General features: G+C 42.2%; 1 protein-coding gene across 14 annotated transcripts in view; it reads left to right on the top strand.

Moving 5' to 3' along the window:
• PTPRK (protein tyrosine phosphatase receptor type K) overlaps nucleotides 1-16560 on the top strand; it is a 1613435-nt gene that overhangs the window by 1425859 nt on the left and 171016 nt on the right. For 7 of the 14 annotated variants that reach the window (XM_078648910.1, XM_078648906.1, XM_078648914.1 and 4 more), the window contains one exon: nucleotides 6829-6864. The exons of the other annotated variants lie outside the window; for them this stretch is intronic. In XM_078648910.1, the coding sequence (XP_078505036.1) occupies nucleotides 6829-6864 (36 nt within the window). The remainder of the gene's footprint in view (nucleotides 1-6828; nucleotides 6865-16560) is intronic. 14 annotated transcript variants of the gene reach the window in all.

The following is a 16560-nucleotide window of genomic DNA, read 5'->3' as shown; positions in this document are numbered from 1 at the left end:
TCCTTCTTGACCACTCCCAACACGCCTGAGAGCCTGATCATTCAGGCCTCGACATCGCAGAGTGCCTTTCCCTCGGCTCCGCCGGATAAGGACTCAAGAGGCTGGACCAATATGGCAAGAGGTTGTTCTCAGCCAGTTTGGGGTTGAGATCGGTGAATACCGCCTGCTTATTGGGCTGTTACTCCCACGCAGTGTAGGATTCGGTGGCAGAGGTTCTGCCTCAGTGCTCTAAGTAGGTCCAGGCTGTCCTTTCCCAAGCGATTGCGTAGGGCAAGGATGCGGCATCAGGTGTTGTTTGGACACCGCTGATTCATTGGGCAGGGCGATTTCCATGACGGTGGCATTGCGGCGCCACGCCTGGTTGCGTTCCACTGGGTTCTCACTCGATGTCCAGAGCTCGCTCATGGACATGCCCTTTGATGGCTCCCTTCTATTTGGCGACAAGGCGGACAATGCCCTGGAGCGCTTTAACCACTTGGATGCTAAGGTACCTGATATTCTCCCATGTAATTTCCATTGAAATCAATGGAAACTCCATGACGAGCTGAGCTCGTCATGAGCGTCGAAGGGGTTAAAGACTCACGCGCTACGGCCAAGTCTTTGGGTCTTTCCACGAAGGCCCCTGCCACGTCTGGGTTTTGTTCCTTTCGTGGCCAGGGTAAGAGCACCCAAGCACGCTCCTCCGCTAAGCTTGTGCCGAACCAGCCCCAGCGTGGCTGCGGATTCCGCAGGGGTTTGTCTGGTAACCAGCGAGCAGGTCAGTCCACCTCCACCCCCTCTGCTTCCACCTCTAAGCCTTCCTAATCTGAGATTCAGGGAGCACCCTACGACGGTGGGTGGCAGACAGAGTATGTCACCACTTCCGCCACTGGCGCGACATTACCTCGGACAAGTGGGTTCTGCAGATAATGTGTCACGGTTACTCGCTCCCCTCTCTGTCCTCCCCTCCGGCCATGCCACCTTGGTACCACCGCATGTCAGGGGATCATTTGGCTCTTCTCCGTCAGGAAGTCACGGCCCTCTTGGCCAAGGGGGCCTATCGAGCGCGTTCCCGGTCAGGAAGTAGGGAGTGGTGGTTGTTCCCACTACTTCCTGGTCCCCAAGAAGGAAAAGGGGGGCCTACGCCCCATCTTGGACCTCCAGGACGTAAATCGCTTCCTCCGGAAGGAGAAGTTCAAGATGCTAACTCTGGCTCAGGTCCTGTCTGCCTTGGACCCTGGAGACTGGATGGTGGCATTGGATTTGCAGGACACCTATTTCCACATCTCTGTCCTGCCGGCCCACTGGCGCTACCTGCGGTTCACGGTAGGCCAGGAGCATTTTCAGTTTGCCGTGCTCCCCTTCGGCCTTACCAGAGCCCCTTGGGTGTTCACGAAGGTGATGGCGACGGTCGCAGCTCATCTGCGCAGGTCAGGGGTGTCAGTCTTCCCCTACCTAGATGACTGGCTGTTGAAGGCGGGCTCGCCCCAGGCAGTCGTCACCCACCTCCAGACTACAGCCGACCTCCTGCACTTGCTGGGGTTCTCCATCAGTGTGCCAAAGTCGCACCTGAGTCCCTCTCAGACGCTCCCCTTCATCGGAGCGGTTCTGGATTCGACAATGTTTTGGGTTTATCCTCCCGAGCAACGAGTCTGAGATACTCAGGCTATGATTCCGCTCTTTCAGCCTCTATCCCGGGTTTCAGTCCGGATGACCCTGCGGCTGCTGGGCCTGATGGCCTCTTGCATTTTGCTGGTGACTCATGCCAGTTGGGACCTGAAGTTCCAGTGGGCGCAGCATCAGGGCAACCTGTCGGATCACGTCCAGATTTCGGAGGGCGCTGCACGACAGTTGCAGTGGTGACTCACGAATCGCGATTGAGTCAGTGGCAGATCCCGCTCCCTTCCCCAACTCGAGCACACAGTGGTGACATATGCATCCCTCCTGGGATGGGGAGGTCACATGGGAGAGGCGGAGATCAGAGGTCCCGGCTCCATATCAATCTTCTGGAGCTGCAGGCGATCCGGCTTGCACTGAAGGCATTCCTTCCCTCTGTCCAGGAAAGTGTAGTGCAGGTGTTCACGGACAACACCACCGCCATGTTGTATTGCAGCAAACTTGGCGGGGTGGGGTCGTGGACCCTATGTCATGAGGCTTTGTGCCTCTGGACATGGCTGGAACATCAAGGCATTACCTTGGTGGTTCAACACCTGGCAGCTTCTCTGAACGCCAGGGCGGACGAACTCCGCCGCCGGTGCATGGTGGATTACGAATGGCGTCTGAACTCGGACGTGGCGCAAGGTCTCTTTCTGCAGTGGGGAGAGCCTTGGTTAGATCTATTCGCCACCGAAGAGAACGCACGTCATTGGTTCTGCATGTTGGAATTTTCAAGGCGGCACTCGCTCGGCGACGCTTTTCGTCACGAGTGGAGCTGCGGTCTATGGTATGCCTTTCCGCCTATACCACTTCTTCCCAGAGTGCTGAAGAAGATCAGGCGCGACCGGGCCCAAGTCATTCTTGTGGCTCCGGACTGGGCTCGAAGAGTTTGGTATCCCGAGCTACTCTGTATGAGCATCGACCTCCCCCAGATCCGTCTGCCTCTTCGGTGGGATCTTCTGTCGTAGCAGCAGGGGACGGTCCTCCACCTCCATGCGTGGAGATTAAGCAGCGACAGTTGACACCTTTTGATCTTCCTCCAGAAGCCTGTTATGTCATTCTGGCAGCCAGGCGTCCCTCCACCAAAACGGTATACGCCTGCTCGTTGAACAGATTTGTAGCATGGTGCCCAGCTAAGACTGTGGATCCCCTTTCTGAGGTTCTTCTGTTCCTTCTCTCTTTGGCCCAGCAGGGCTCTGCTCTGGGCACCTTAAAAGGTTATCTTTCGGCCATCTCTGCCTTTCTACGGCTTCCAGATCACCCTTCTCTTTTTAAGTCCCCAGTTGTTAACCATTTTCTTAAAGGCATTACGCATATGTTTCCACCAGTACCCTTCATAATGCCTCAGTGGGACTTGATTCTTGTCTTGACTTTTCGGATGTGCGCTCCCTTTGAGTTCCTTCATAGCTGTCCCTTATGTCTTCTTACTCTCAAGATGGCTTTCCTGGTGGCTATCACCTCTGCCAGAAGAGTGAGTGAGCTCCAGGCTCTTTCTTCTAAACCTTTCCTTTCTGTTCATCCGGACAAGGTGGCTTTAAGGACTCATCCTTCTTTCTTGCTAAAGGTTGTCACGCCCTTCCACATCGGGCAGACCATCACTTTGCCCACTTTCTTTCCGCCTTTGCATCCTTCAAGGGAAGAGGAGAGGCTCCACCGTCTGGACCCAAAACGTGCGCTAGCATTCTTTCTGCAGCGTACACAGCAGTTCCGGGTGGATGATCAGCTTTTTGTTGGCTACGTGGGCACCAAAAAAGGTCGAGCTGTGCGCAAATGGACCATCTCCCGGTGGATCATTCTGTGCATCAAAGCATGTTACTCCCTGGCCAAGAAGGAGCCTCCTGTGGGGCTGCCTGCCCATTCGACTAGTGCAACGGCAGCCACTACTGCCTTGGACTACCTTGTAGGACATTTGTCAGGCAGCTACGTGGGCCTCGCTGCACACGTTTACCAAGCACTACTGCCTTGACAGTCCGGTCCGGAGAGACAGCTTCTTTGGCCGTTCTGTGCTCAGTGACTTTTTGGTGTAATCTTGTTAGCAGTGCCGCCACCTGGGTTGGTATCGCTGGGGATCTATTCTAAGGTAAGGGATCTATCCCTAACGTGTCTCTTTCAGATGCACAAGTTACTACTTGTGTAACGATATATCTATAAGAGACATTAGTTAGTGATAGATTCCTTACCGCCCCACCCATCCTCCCCGTTCTGCAAACTGATTACTAGGGTTAAGGTCATCTCCTTTAGGGCCCTAGTTTTATGCACCAATTGTCAGTTTCTTGCATGGCTCTGCGTTTCGTCGTGGAATAGTTGTGCACAGAACTGACGTCCGCGCACATGGGTGGCGCCTAAGTACTCTCCGTAACGTCATCTCGGCGCATACGACGCCAGTGACGGAGCCGCAGGACGCCACCTACCGGCGCGCAGAGGTACTGCTAAGCAGAAAAACTTTCCGGATCCAGCCTGACGCCTGGGGACATTCTAATGTAAGGAATCTATCACTAACTAATGTCTCTTACAGAAATATCATTACACAAGTAGTAACTTGTGCATCAAAACACTCGGAAAGATGCATCAGAATGTTTACACAAGTGCCACGTGTGTGCTGTGCGATATCACATATGCATTTCCATAAAAATACACCAAAGATGCACAAAATGCACAAGAGTGAAATACGAGATTTAATTCCTTTTCTGATTGTATTTCTCTACACTATTACATTCAGGTGCCTACAACGGTGGACTCCTCTTACAACTACTGTGCGTCACTGTCTGTATCAATATATACACCTATATTCACTTCAGCTCTGATACTTGGCAGACTGACGCTATATAGTCATGTTTCTGAAGAATGCCTAGAAACTCTTTGTAGGGTCATGAGCCAGGGAAAACATGTTGAACCTCTTTTATAGGGTTGAAGTTCTACCCCCTTCCAATTTGAATCAATCCCTTGACGAGCGCCAGAATAAATTGATAGTTCGGCCCACCAAGAGGTAGTCTTAACTTTTTCTTTCACATACCATCCACTCTCCTCCGCTCCTCATCCATACCACCATATCTCATTGAACCCGGACTACTAAATACACCACAAGAGCTCCTCTCTTGGCTAAGGGAGTTATAGTCTGACGCAAGGTGAGGATACTCTAGTTCGATAAAGTATCTACCAGAAATATTGTTAGCAAAGGTAAGTAACTTGTTCATTAAGGTGCCAAGGGCAGAAAAGGGCGTGGGAACTTTATTCATGGTTCACCATTTTTGCTAAAATTCTCCCTCTATTACTCATCTCACTAATAAGGTATTCGAATTTTGGTGATTCATTTTGAGAACCGAGAGGGGACAAACATCTACTTTGCAGATTACATAGTAGGTGTAAAAGGGTATGATTCAAGCACAGTTCATTGTGAAATGTATGAAACTGGAATGAGTCCCTTTGAATTTAGAAGCGCTACATGGACATGAATTTACACTTAAACATCGCTTTTAACTTAATTTGAGCAGACATTCCACTGCTATGTTGGAGTCTGTGTTACTAAGACCTTATCAGTCTGCTCATGACCGTTTCCTTTCTGTACCTGTAGTGGTGAAGTGTTGATACGTAGTTGCTTTTGCAAGCTGTGCCATGTTTTAGTTGGAATACTTAACTGCCGAAGGCTGTGGAGAGGCAGTGCTAATTATACACATGATGTACATGTGAATGTCTTGTGACATGGAGACGCAATATTGTTCAGTATAGACCCAAGGCTGAATGTTTCTGCTGCTATGGTAGATAGCGGACAAAAATCTATTCCTTTAGGTTCCATGGTGCTGAGTGGGCTAGTTCAGGTGTGGCCTGTAATGTCCCGTGTCTAATAAATCCAAGCAGAGATATGGTTGGCGTTTGTAACGTTTGATGTATTGGGGCTCAGTGGGTCTTGCTGTTAATGTGGTAAGCATGTTTTATGTGATGCTGATATCTCTGTGAGAATGGAGACTGGGCACTTTTAAGAGGACTAGCTAAGTAATGTGTTAGCCACCAGGGTGTGAGGTGCCTACAGTCTAAAGACTGATGAACGCCAAGTTGAAATCAGGATATCAGACTGCCCGAAACAAATAATTAAAGATGGTCTTTATCTAGAGCGGTGTTATGGGTGCATATCTACTCTGTACATGTCAGTTCATATGCTCTATCAGTGTAATTCTGTATGTGCACATCCAGACATGGTCTGCGGTTGAGTTAGAATGATTGTCTATTGCTGGTGAAAAAGTGGTCTCATTCAACAAAGCCCTTTAGTCTTTAGGAAGAAAGTAAAATCGTGCACTCTGGGGCAGTTCTTGAATCGCTGCTTGGTAAGAATTCACAGATAAGTGATTTGCAGTCACAGTGTAGCACAGTGTGTGTTTTTTTATTATTCTCCATCTTTGCCCAGTCTTGCTAGTTGCAAGAGCCAAGCAATGAAGTTCCACGAGGCCAAGAAACCCCCAAGGGATCACCAGAAAAAGACTGCCTGTAATTGTTCTCTTGGAATGTCATTTCTGGAGCACAACTCAACATAAAGGAATGTCAGTAAAAGAAACCACAGTATAGTATTCAGTCTGGGTAAATATTGACAGTGGCATCATTTTTATGCAAATCATTTAAATCGTCTTTAAACTTTTCTGACTCCAAATAAGTGAAAGACATTATTCGGTTACCTTTTAATTTTTGCTCATTGGTTCCTAATTGGCCAAAGTTATTACCATCTGGAGGAATATTGAGATTTATGAAATATAAGTCCTAGCTGTTGTTGATGGACATGCGCTTGCCAAATTATAGAAAACCATCATTGCAGTGGATTGATAGTAAATGTGTAGCGATTCTAACTTGATGGGCCAAAGTCTTTGAGCTTGGAATCCTAATTTCTTTCTGCTATGAAACTCCATCCATATGCCTAGCACTTTGCCTGTTGGCAGGATCTGCTTCTGCTATGATTTCTGTGACGTCAGCATAGATTAATGTGAATGTGTATATCCAGTACTCACAGGATCATGTTTAGGGAGAAGGTTTTCAGGCTATTTTGGTTTAAAACTCTCCGCTAGAAATGGACCTCCAAACACCATGCAGTCAAAGTGCATCTCATTGTTTACTGCACCAAAATTGATTCATTGTACACAATAAGAAAAAAAAATATATATATATATATTGTGTATAATATTTCTGTTCATGAGCTTTGTTTTTCTGCAGCGCCAAATGATTCCCTTGTGCCGACTGCTGTACTAGGTGAGGATCTAGACTTTTATCACCAGAACCTGCGTACATTGTGTACTGTGTGTGTTTGTGTTTGTCCGAACATGCGACTTCACAAAAAGATTATATCCCATTTATTGCTCCTAGTGGTGAATGGGATACTCTGTGTAGGTGAACGAGTTCACGAAATGTCCAGGATTTCTTTTTATTGGTATATACTGATCTCAAAATAAATCATTCTGTAATTCTAGTAAGTTTAATTATTTAGAATTCCCAGCCCACATAGTTGGACTTTAAGCAGGCATTAAACTAAATTTCTCCCGTGTACCTCAGATTGTATCTAATTTTGCTGAATTGGTGTGCGATATCTCAATCCTCAGAATTTATAAGACGTCAGTAAATTTAAAAAGAAAAAACATTTGGTGACAGTCTTTTTTTTTTTCCGTGTAATTATTTTTATTGTTCTAACACCTTGCTCAGCTTGTTGCCACTATGACTAGTGAGCTTCTGTAAATGCCTCTAGACATGTACCTTATTTATTAGGAAAAGGGCCGTCCCTTGTTCCTTGTTTGTATTCATTCCCCTAATTTAAATATTGTATCTGATACAGCTGCACAACATTGAAAATTCACTATGGTAATTGATAATACCTTTTGGCTTGGTCAGTACAATTTCTTAATACTTTCCATCTTAAACAATCTTGGTCATTAATATTCTTCTTAGCATTCCATATAAATATTAGCAAAGGCGAATTTGTTGCTGTTTGATTATTCATTCGCAGTACCTTTGTCTGTAAAAGACCGAGATACCCAGTACAGTCAACAAGAAGCTTACTTACCACAAACCGAAGCTCGGTCTCCCATAGAAGGTAGTAAATTGCCTAAAGAAAATGCCAACGATGTTCAAACTTCCAAGTGGGACTTGTATACTTCTAAGGCTTACCTCACTTTGGAATTCTGAAAGATTAAAATTTTGTTTGAATTGGAAATGTTGCACCATATGTTTGAGTGAGCAACCTTTCTTTCGTAACGTGTGACACTTTAATTGTTATTAGTAATGTATTTTAGATACTGGAGCACATTTTGTGCCATGTTCTGTATTCAGATCACCTCTACCAATTGTGAAGGCTGTTGTTGGCAGTCATTGACATGGCAGAGAAAAGGCCCCTTCTGGCTCGGTGTTTCACCTAGGATTCCTCTCTATTGTTTTTACTGTTCAAAATCAATTAATAAGCAAGTTAAACAACAAAAACTATTATTCATTGTTTTTAAAGACAATTGGGCTTAAGTTTGCAATTGAACTTGGGCTTAGTTTTACATTTCAGCAACTGTTTTATAAATTCAATTGCGACGTTAATGCCATGTAATAAATGTGAAAGTGGGCATGTAAGAGTCAACCCATTCGTCTTTCGATTAGTGTTTACCGTGTTGTAGTGTGGCCACCCAATTCATATAAAGGGTTTGGAAGCTCTGTATCGCATCAGCATAAATAGCAACTCCCGTACTCGAAGTCTGGACATAAACATGTGTTTGTTTTCTCCTTGCTGCCGAAGTCCCCATCACTGGTAAGTTTGTTGACAGTAGATTGAGTTAAATGCGTCTGCTCTCACTGCCCTGTCTGTGTTTTTTGTCAAATTACCCGATGGGAAATCGTTATTGTGTACAAAATTTTTTATTGAACCTATGAATGTGGCTGGCCCTGAGCTTAACAATGGGAAGGTTTATTGCTAATGAATGCCGTGTATTGTAGTTTAGGAGATTTGCTAGTGCGGTTGCTGAACAAGGAATTTACTTTTATCTTCACGACTTTCAAATATTACCGGACTTGGCTGCCGCACACATGCGACCTTGCACAATGAATGCTATGTGGTTGAAAGGCAGTGCAAAGTACCTAGAATTTACCTTTCTTACCATTTTCCCTTTTTGCCAACACTTACGTATTCAGCTCTGCAATCTTTGTTAATCTCCTTCCTGAAAGGAGGTCTATCATTACTAAGCTAATATTTTTGTTTAACTAGTGCCACCTTATTGTGAAAGCCTATGAGTGCACCGAGATATTGATTATACAGCCACGGATTCTTCAGTTATCTTCTACTACTGTTGAGCAGTGCTTATCTCCAAGTAACTGGGTTAGACTTAGTGAGTGTGTGGGCTTGGGGCCCAATGTACTAGTCCGGCCAGTGCTTAATTTGTTTTAAAAAAAAATGAAGTGCCAGGGGCCTGCTTGAAAAGACACTGCAGCCTGCACCACCTATACCCTACCGGCGCTGCCAATGGCAGTACCAACCTACCACCCAACCATCGCACTCCTAAAATTGTGACAATTCATGCTATTTCAGGCCATACAAAGCTCTAATAATACATGAGAGGCTGGTATTATTTCTTTTCATTGTATATTGACTTCATAAACAGTTATTGTGCTCATCTCAAAATGTTTAAAACCAATGCCACCATGTGGTGGACTGTCACTAGAGCCGGTGCTGACAATTAAGTGCCTGTGCCGAGCACCACCAGCACAAATTAAGCACTGCTAGTCCCACTTGCAAACCAGAAAGATGCAATTTACACCAGTGGCGTAATGCAGAATGAGAACCCCTGCACCACCCCCCACCTGCAGAAGTCTCCCATATCTCAAAGATATTCCTCCGCCTTAATCTGAACAGGAGCCTCCTGAAGGGTCCCCCCCCCCCCTCCGCACCACAGGGGCTTGCTTTACTCCCACGGTTTACTGATTTGTGAGTGGAATGCAGTTTACTATGCAAACTGTGTACTAATAGGTTGCATTGAAAATTGTAAATATGAAGCAGTCGTGAATCGACCTACCTAATGAATTAGCCTGGTCAAAATTTGCGACCCCTCCCATTTGAAAGTCTTTGGATGCATGGAAGGAGGCCTACAAGGGACAGTAGACTTCGGCCCTGCATGTCCTTTCCCAAAATGGGTAAACATTGTCTTTTTTTTTCTTTCCTCAAAGTTGCCTTGCCTGTTAAAGGAGCAAGAGCTACTTTTAACAAAACGTGTTTATTTGGAAACCACTTCCTACTCTCTGCAAGGCCACCTGACATGATTCCCAAAGGGGAAGCAGTGCCATAGGAGCCGTCTCCCCTCTGAGAATCACTTGCCACCGTACGTGAAGCCCAGTAACTGATCAGTGATTTGTGACTGCAATTGAGGTCACAAACCATTGATACATCCGTTTCAGAATCACAAATAGGAAAGAGTGCTCCTTTTGCGATCCCTCAAATTTGTGATCTGCTTGAGTGGCAAAAGCCTATTTATGAGTCAGAATGACTTTTCTAACCTGCAAAAAGGCTTTTGTGTAATGTCAAAAGGCGTTTTGCTGTCAGGAAACCTGTGATGTTACAAATTACAGGGATTGTGACTCGAAAATGGTTTTGTACACCTGGACCTTCAATCTAACCTACTCAGTAGATACACTTTGAAGATAATATATTCACTAGAAGTGAATTGTATCTTTGTAGGCTGTAATATGATGTAAATCATGTTTTCTCTCACTGGCGTGGTGCAGGTAATAGCATGATGTTTGTATTTTTGGTTATCTTTGAGAATCTCTTCGACTCAGACTAATGGAACTCTAATCTCTTTACAGTTGAAAATGAGTAAAGTCTAGTTTTGAGGAAACAGTGACAACAGTATTTTTTAAAACGTTTAGAATGGCAAATATTTTAAAACTACTATTGCATATGCTTATCTTAGTTTGGAGGTAAAAGAAAACTTTCTTATTTGTGGAGAAACTTGTACATCTTTGTTTGGACGATTATCTTCACATGGAGACTCTTCCAAAGGAATTTGCTGCAGGCATAACACCCCTATGAAAGAATTGATTATGTGGAAGCTTCTCAACTAGTGGTTAATCTTCCAGTTCATGATTTACCATCTCCTCCACATATCAGGATTTTCTGTTTACGCTCACCTCACAAATAGTTCTAAGTCGTCCCAATATTCTCCTTTGTCACACAGAACTCGTCACCGTGCCATGTTTTCATTTTTGCATCTCTCACTTCCTTGCTTTACTACAAGTAAACACAGCATAAATTAATCCTCCTCTTTGGTTCCCTTCAAAGTATCAGCAGTATTCACTCTGGCAATTAATGGAAGGGTTCATTCACACTGGCTTGTATTGACCACCGAAACAATCTAAAAAGGTAGGGAAATTATTTCGAAAAGAGCTTTGTGGTATGGTTTTCAGGGGCAATCCAGTGATAAAATAATGCTTCCAACCTAATAAGGTTTACACAATCCACCTTAAACTTAAACATATATATTACTCTGTGCATCCTTCCGTTTAAACACAGACTAAAATGTACTTCTAAAAAAATCAAAAGAGAAGCATTTTGTGATTCCCATACACCCACCATTCATGTACAGTACAACGTGCATGACTATACATTACATTCACCGTAATTTAACTTAACTTTGAATGCAAGCGTAAATTAGGCAGAATGTCGAAGGCAACAGAAACTGCCATAGACCTGCTGATTAGTCAAATGCAAACCTGCTATGGTTTCTCTAGCAATTCAGCAGTATCGTGAAAGGTGTCCTAGATACACCCACTTTGTGATAAACTATTGAGACTACTTTAGCGTGGTAGTTTTTTGTAACCTTTATTTTTGTGGTTTTTAACCTCAAGTAGAGCACGTTTTGCAGAGATGTATGTGAGCAGGAAGCGAGTCTTCTTCCGTCTACATCAGTTCTGAATAAACCATTGTAGTGCAACACTAGGATCAGACACGGCTGGGGATGTCATTTTCAAGTTTTTTATATTGTTTGTGTATTCAAGGGCTCGAGGCAGGTGTCTGAAACCGTAACGGAAGGTTGGTGGTTAGCGATAACTTTTTGAAGATACACCATGCGACAGGAAGGAAGTTGATTTTGGTTTATCTCAGCAGCTGCTAGTCGCTCATCTTTTGACTGTATACGTCTGCCCATTTGAGTCAATTCACATAGATTTTACATGACGTACATCTGCTAATGACAGCTTTATGGAAGAGTTGGTTTAATTCCTTCTCATAACGCACAACTGCTTAAACTATCAGAATCAAATGCTGTTTCTAATGCATGCTTTTGGACAATGTTAGCAGTCTTATCCATAAATGAAGGGCTTAAATTGATTGAGAGTGTAGCTGGTATATAGATGGAACAAAACACCTCTTCCTGTCCTTAAAGATAATCTTTTAGCTTCAAAGAGACTTTATTGAAAATAAAGATTGCAATAAAGAAACTTACAATATACCTTCAATACAAAGTGAAAAGCAATCAAGTAAAAAATAGTACATTGCAATATAGGGAGGAAAAAGAAAAAGAGAGATAGAAAGAAAGCGAGGAAGAAGAGGGGAAGGGAATAAATATAGAACAATCTTTATATAAAATGTATAATAAGCATAAAACATGTAAGACTTCTATGTAAAATGTCATCTAAGAAAAAGAAAACAGTTATTTATTACAAATAAGTAATATTATATAAACTGTATCATGGGGGGTTTGGGTACTTCTTCATGAGGAGGGGTATGTAATGGACGAGATTGAGCAGATACTCCCAAAAAGGTAGTAATTGGTAACCATAATAAATCACGTTTGATAGCAAGTTTAATAGGATAAACATATGCTCTGTCTAGTCTATGATTGTAGCAGACACCATACCACCAAGCTTGAAAAGAGACGTTTGATGCAATCTTACAAGATTTAGTGATTTGTTGAAATGCCACCGCTAAGAGAAGGTCGATAATAGAAATATTAGAATTCAGGGAAGACCATATGTCAGATAAACTGCCCAGAAAAATGTGGGTAAGTGAAAATGGAAATTGAGTGGAAAAAATAGTATTAATTTGTTGCCATACTTTGGACCAAAAAATATGAATTAACGGACAAGTAAAAAGCATATGTTTGAGGTCTGAATGTGTATTGGGACAGGACCAACATGTAGAAGGAATAGAATGATCTATAGCATGTAATTTGGAGGGAGTGATTAACATTCTGTTGTAGACAAAAAATAAAGTTTGGGTAGTATTGTCTGCTCTAGAAGATTTCCTTAGTTTTTTCCATATATTGTGCCATAATGGGATTGAGAAAGATTCTTCCAGATCAGATTCCCAATCTTGTTCTGTTTTAGATTTATCTCTATTAAGAGGTACGTCTTGTAATTTTTTATACATTTGTGAAGCTGAAGAAGAAGACAAGAGAAAAGGAATAGTAAGAGAAGAAGGTGCAGTAGGAGAGGAAGAAGCAGATAAAGAATTGTAAGTAGATTGAACAGCAGTGCGCAATAGGTTGTATTTAGTAAGGAAAGATTGAGGAAGAGAAAAACGAGATTGGAGAGACGAGAAAGGAAGGCAAAGACCTTCTTGAAAAAGTTGATGAGTCCAACTGAGACCAAGAGAGTGCCAGTCTTTCCAGAAAAACGTTCTATTTTTGATTTTAATAAGAGGATTGTACCAACTGGGAGATTGTAAAAATCGAGTTCGGTCGTCAAGACCATTGAAGAAAAGAGGAAGAAAGAGTTTCCTAGAATTTTTAAGAATAGGAAGAGACATCTTTTGAGGAATATGCGATAGAGAAATAAATTCTTTAAAGGTAAACGGCTGAAAAAAGGAAGATTCAACTGCAACCCATAACGGACAAGAGGAAATATCAAAGGTAGAATCCAGTAGAAAAGAAACTGAGTGGGAATGGAAAAAAGAAGTATGGTAAGAAGAGAAATCTGGAAAATTAACTCCACCTAAAAGTTTAGGACGTTTAAGTTTGGCAAATGACATCCTAGCTCTTTTGTTTTGCCACAAAAATTTTGAAAGGATAAATGGTCTTATAGCAAGACTTTGGAAGATTAACAGGAAGATTAGAAAGAAAAAATTAAATTATCGGAACCAACATCATTTTAATAGTCTAATCTACCCCACCAGGATAAAAATAAAGGGTGCCATCTAGTCGTGGAGTCTGATAATGTAGTTTGCAAATTTGTAATATTTAAGGCTACCGTATCTTTAATAGAGGGAGTAAACCAGAGACCCAAATACTTTATTTTAGAGGGACTCCAATGAAAGGACGAAACCAAAAAATCAGCATGAAAGCAATACGTATTAAGAGGAAGAATTTCACACTTATCAACATTAAGTTTATAACCGGAGACCGCTGCATAGGAAGAGACTTAGGATAAGAAAGCGGGAATAGAGGTCTGAGGATGAGAAATAAGTAAAAGAATGTCATCTGCATAAGCAGAAAGCTTTAGATGGTTCTCCCCATATGGAAAACCAGTAATATCATTAATCAATCTAATCTTTGACAAAAACGGTTCTAATGCTAAGATAAAAAGAAGAGAAAGAGGACATCCCTGACGAACACCTCTAAAAAGAGGGAAAGAGGAAGCAACAAGACCATTAGCAAAAATAAAAGATCTAGGAAAAGAATATAGTAAAGAGATATAAGAAATAAATTTAGATCCAAAACCAAACCAAGATAAAGTAGAAAGCATAAATGGCCCGTTAACTCTATCGAAAGCTTTTTCAGCATCTAATGCGATAGCAGCCAAGGAATGAGTATAGGTATGAGATTTACTAAGAACATTAAAGAATAGGCGAATATTATCCGAAAGATTACGTCCCTTGATGAAACCACATTGTTCTTTACCAATGAGTTGGGTAATAATTTTATCCAGACGTAGAGCTAATATTTTTGCAAAAATGTTGTAATCTAAATTGATTAAAGAGATAGGCCTATAATTTTAACATAGTTTGGTCCTTATTATCTTTGGGAAGAAGACAAATTAGAGCCTCCTGAAAAGAGCCTTCGGATTTCTGAGAAGATGTAAAAAAGGAAAATAATTGGCGAAACTTAGGAACAAGAAAAGAAGAGAAATGGGAGTAAAAATCAATCGAAAATCCATCTGGACCAGGAGCTTTACCTTTTTTGAGTACATGAATGGCATCCAAAATGTCTTTGGAAAGAATATCTTTATCTAAGGATGAAAAATCCACATCAGACATTGGAGTGGGGGGGTGATAGAGTATAGGTAATGATCAATGTCAGAGGATAAGGGAGGAGATTCTGGGGTGTAGAGATGTTGGTAAATTCATTCAAAATATCCTCATCCTTGTGGAGAGTAGTATTGGAAGAAGAAACAATCGAATCAATTTTCGTTCGCTCTTTTTTAACCTTAAGATAATTAGCAAGAACATTACCAGCTTTATTTTGTGTAGAGTAAAATTTAGCACTAGATTTAAGTAAGAACAAATTAGCAGAATTAGTAGATAATTTATTAAAAGAAAGTTTTGCATTAATGAGCTGAGTGAGGACAGAATGAGATTTGGTCAAATAATAAGAATGCTCTAGTTGTTTAATTTGAGAAGTTAAAGAAGATAAAGATTGATGTGCAAGGCGTTGCTTCTTGGCAACGTAGGAAATAATGAAATCTCTAGACAAAGTTTTAAAAGTGTCCCAGATTAATTAAGGAGGATGATTGTGGAGTTTCATTATCTGCAAAAAAGCGGGGAGCAAAATCAAGGAAAGCAGAAGTAAAAGTTGTGTCCAAACGGAGGGAATTATTAAATCGCCACCTTCGTGTACCTTTAATAGGAGGGAGTAAATCAAGACATAAGGATACAGGAGCATGATGGGAAATTAATATAGAGCCAATGTCTGAATGAGTGATGTGTTGTGTCAAAGCTTTGGAAATAAAGAGATAATCAATTTGTGATTGGGAAGAATGAATGGGCGTGAAATATGTATATTCTTGTAATGTAGGGTTGCAAAGTCTCCAGGAGTCTACAAGAGACCTTTGAGATATAGTGGGTGTAAATTGGGTATGAACATGAGATGGAGAAAAACGAGAATTGGACTTCCTATCCAGAAACGGGTCCATAATCATATTACACTCCCTACCGAGAATAAAATAATCATCAGTGTATTGCATGGAGGAGGAAAGGATTTGAGGCCAAAATAATTTATCAGGTACCGTGGGAGCATATAGGTTAAAATTAGTTAAAGGAATTTTGTTAACCAATAACGAAACAACCACCCATCTACCTTCTGTATCGGCATCCTGAGTGATAAGTTGAACGTTCAAGCGCTTATGACAAAGAACTGCAACCCCATTACGGTTTCCCGAGCCAGGTGAAGGAAAAACATGGCCTACCGAGTTACGACGTAACTTAGATATTTCAACATCTTTGATATGAATTTCTTGCAACCTTAAAGATAATCTTACAGCAACGTTCAACAAGCTTGCATATTGCTAACACGTTCAGGATCTGAAAAGTTACAGTATACACAGTTCCTTCTTCTCTACACACATTCATCGAGCATTGATTGACAATCAGTGTTGTAGCCTTGATGTATGGGTGCTGAATACAACCTTTCTACTTAACCCAAAACGATCAGTGCAAGTCACCGGAGATCACTTTATCTCCTCGTGCTACGAATTGTATCTGTGCGATTGTGTGTTCGAAGGAGCTCATTTCTGGATTGTCCTGATTACTTTGCCACACTCCCCTCCCCTTTCCACCACATTGTGCGTTGTGTAAGATGGTTTCAACGCAATAGGGTATTGTTACACAGCACCTCATCTAGGTTATATAAGAGGTTGAATAGAAATAGTGCTCCTGTCCTGATTTTATTAATGATATAACCTTTCTACAAGTCATTTTCTACTTTAACCTGTATTTTAATTTCCCACTTTGCTTCGTCTGACATTTAACGAATACGTTTGTTCAGTGAGCTG

The sequence above is a fragment of the Lissotriton helveticus genome, chromosome 6 (genome assembly GCF_964261635.1).
Source record: "Lissotriton helveticus chromosome 6, aLisHel1.1, whole genome shotgun sequence".
NCBI lineage: Eukaryota > Metazoa > Chordata > Amphibia > Caudata > Salamandridae > Lissotriton > Lissotriton helveticus.
Note: the sequence above shows the minus strand (reverse complement) of the source record. Positions and strands in the feature narration are given on the sequence as shown.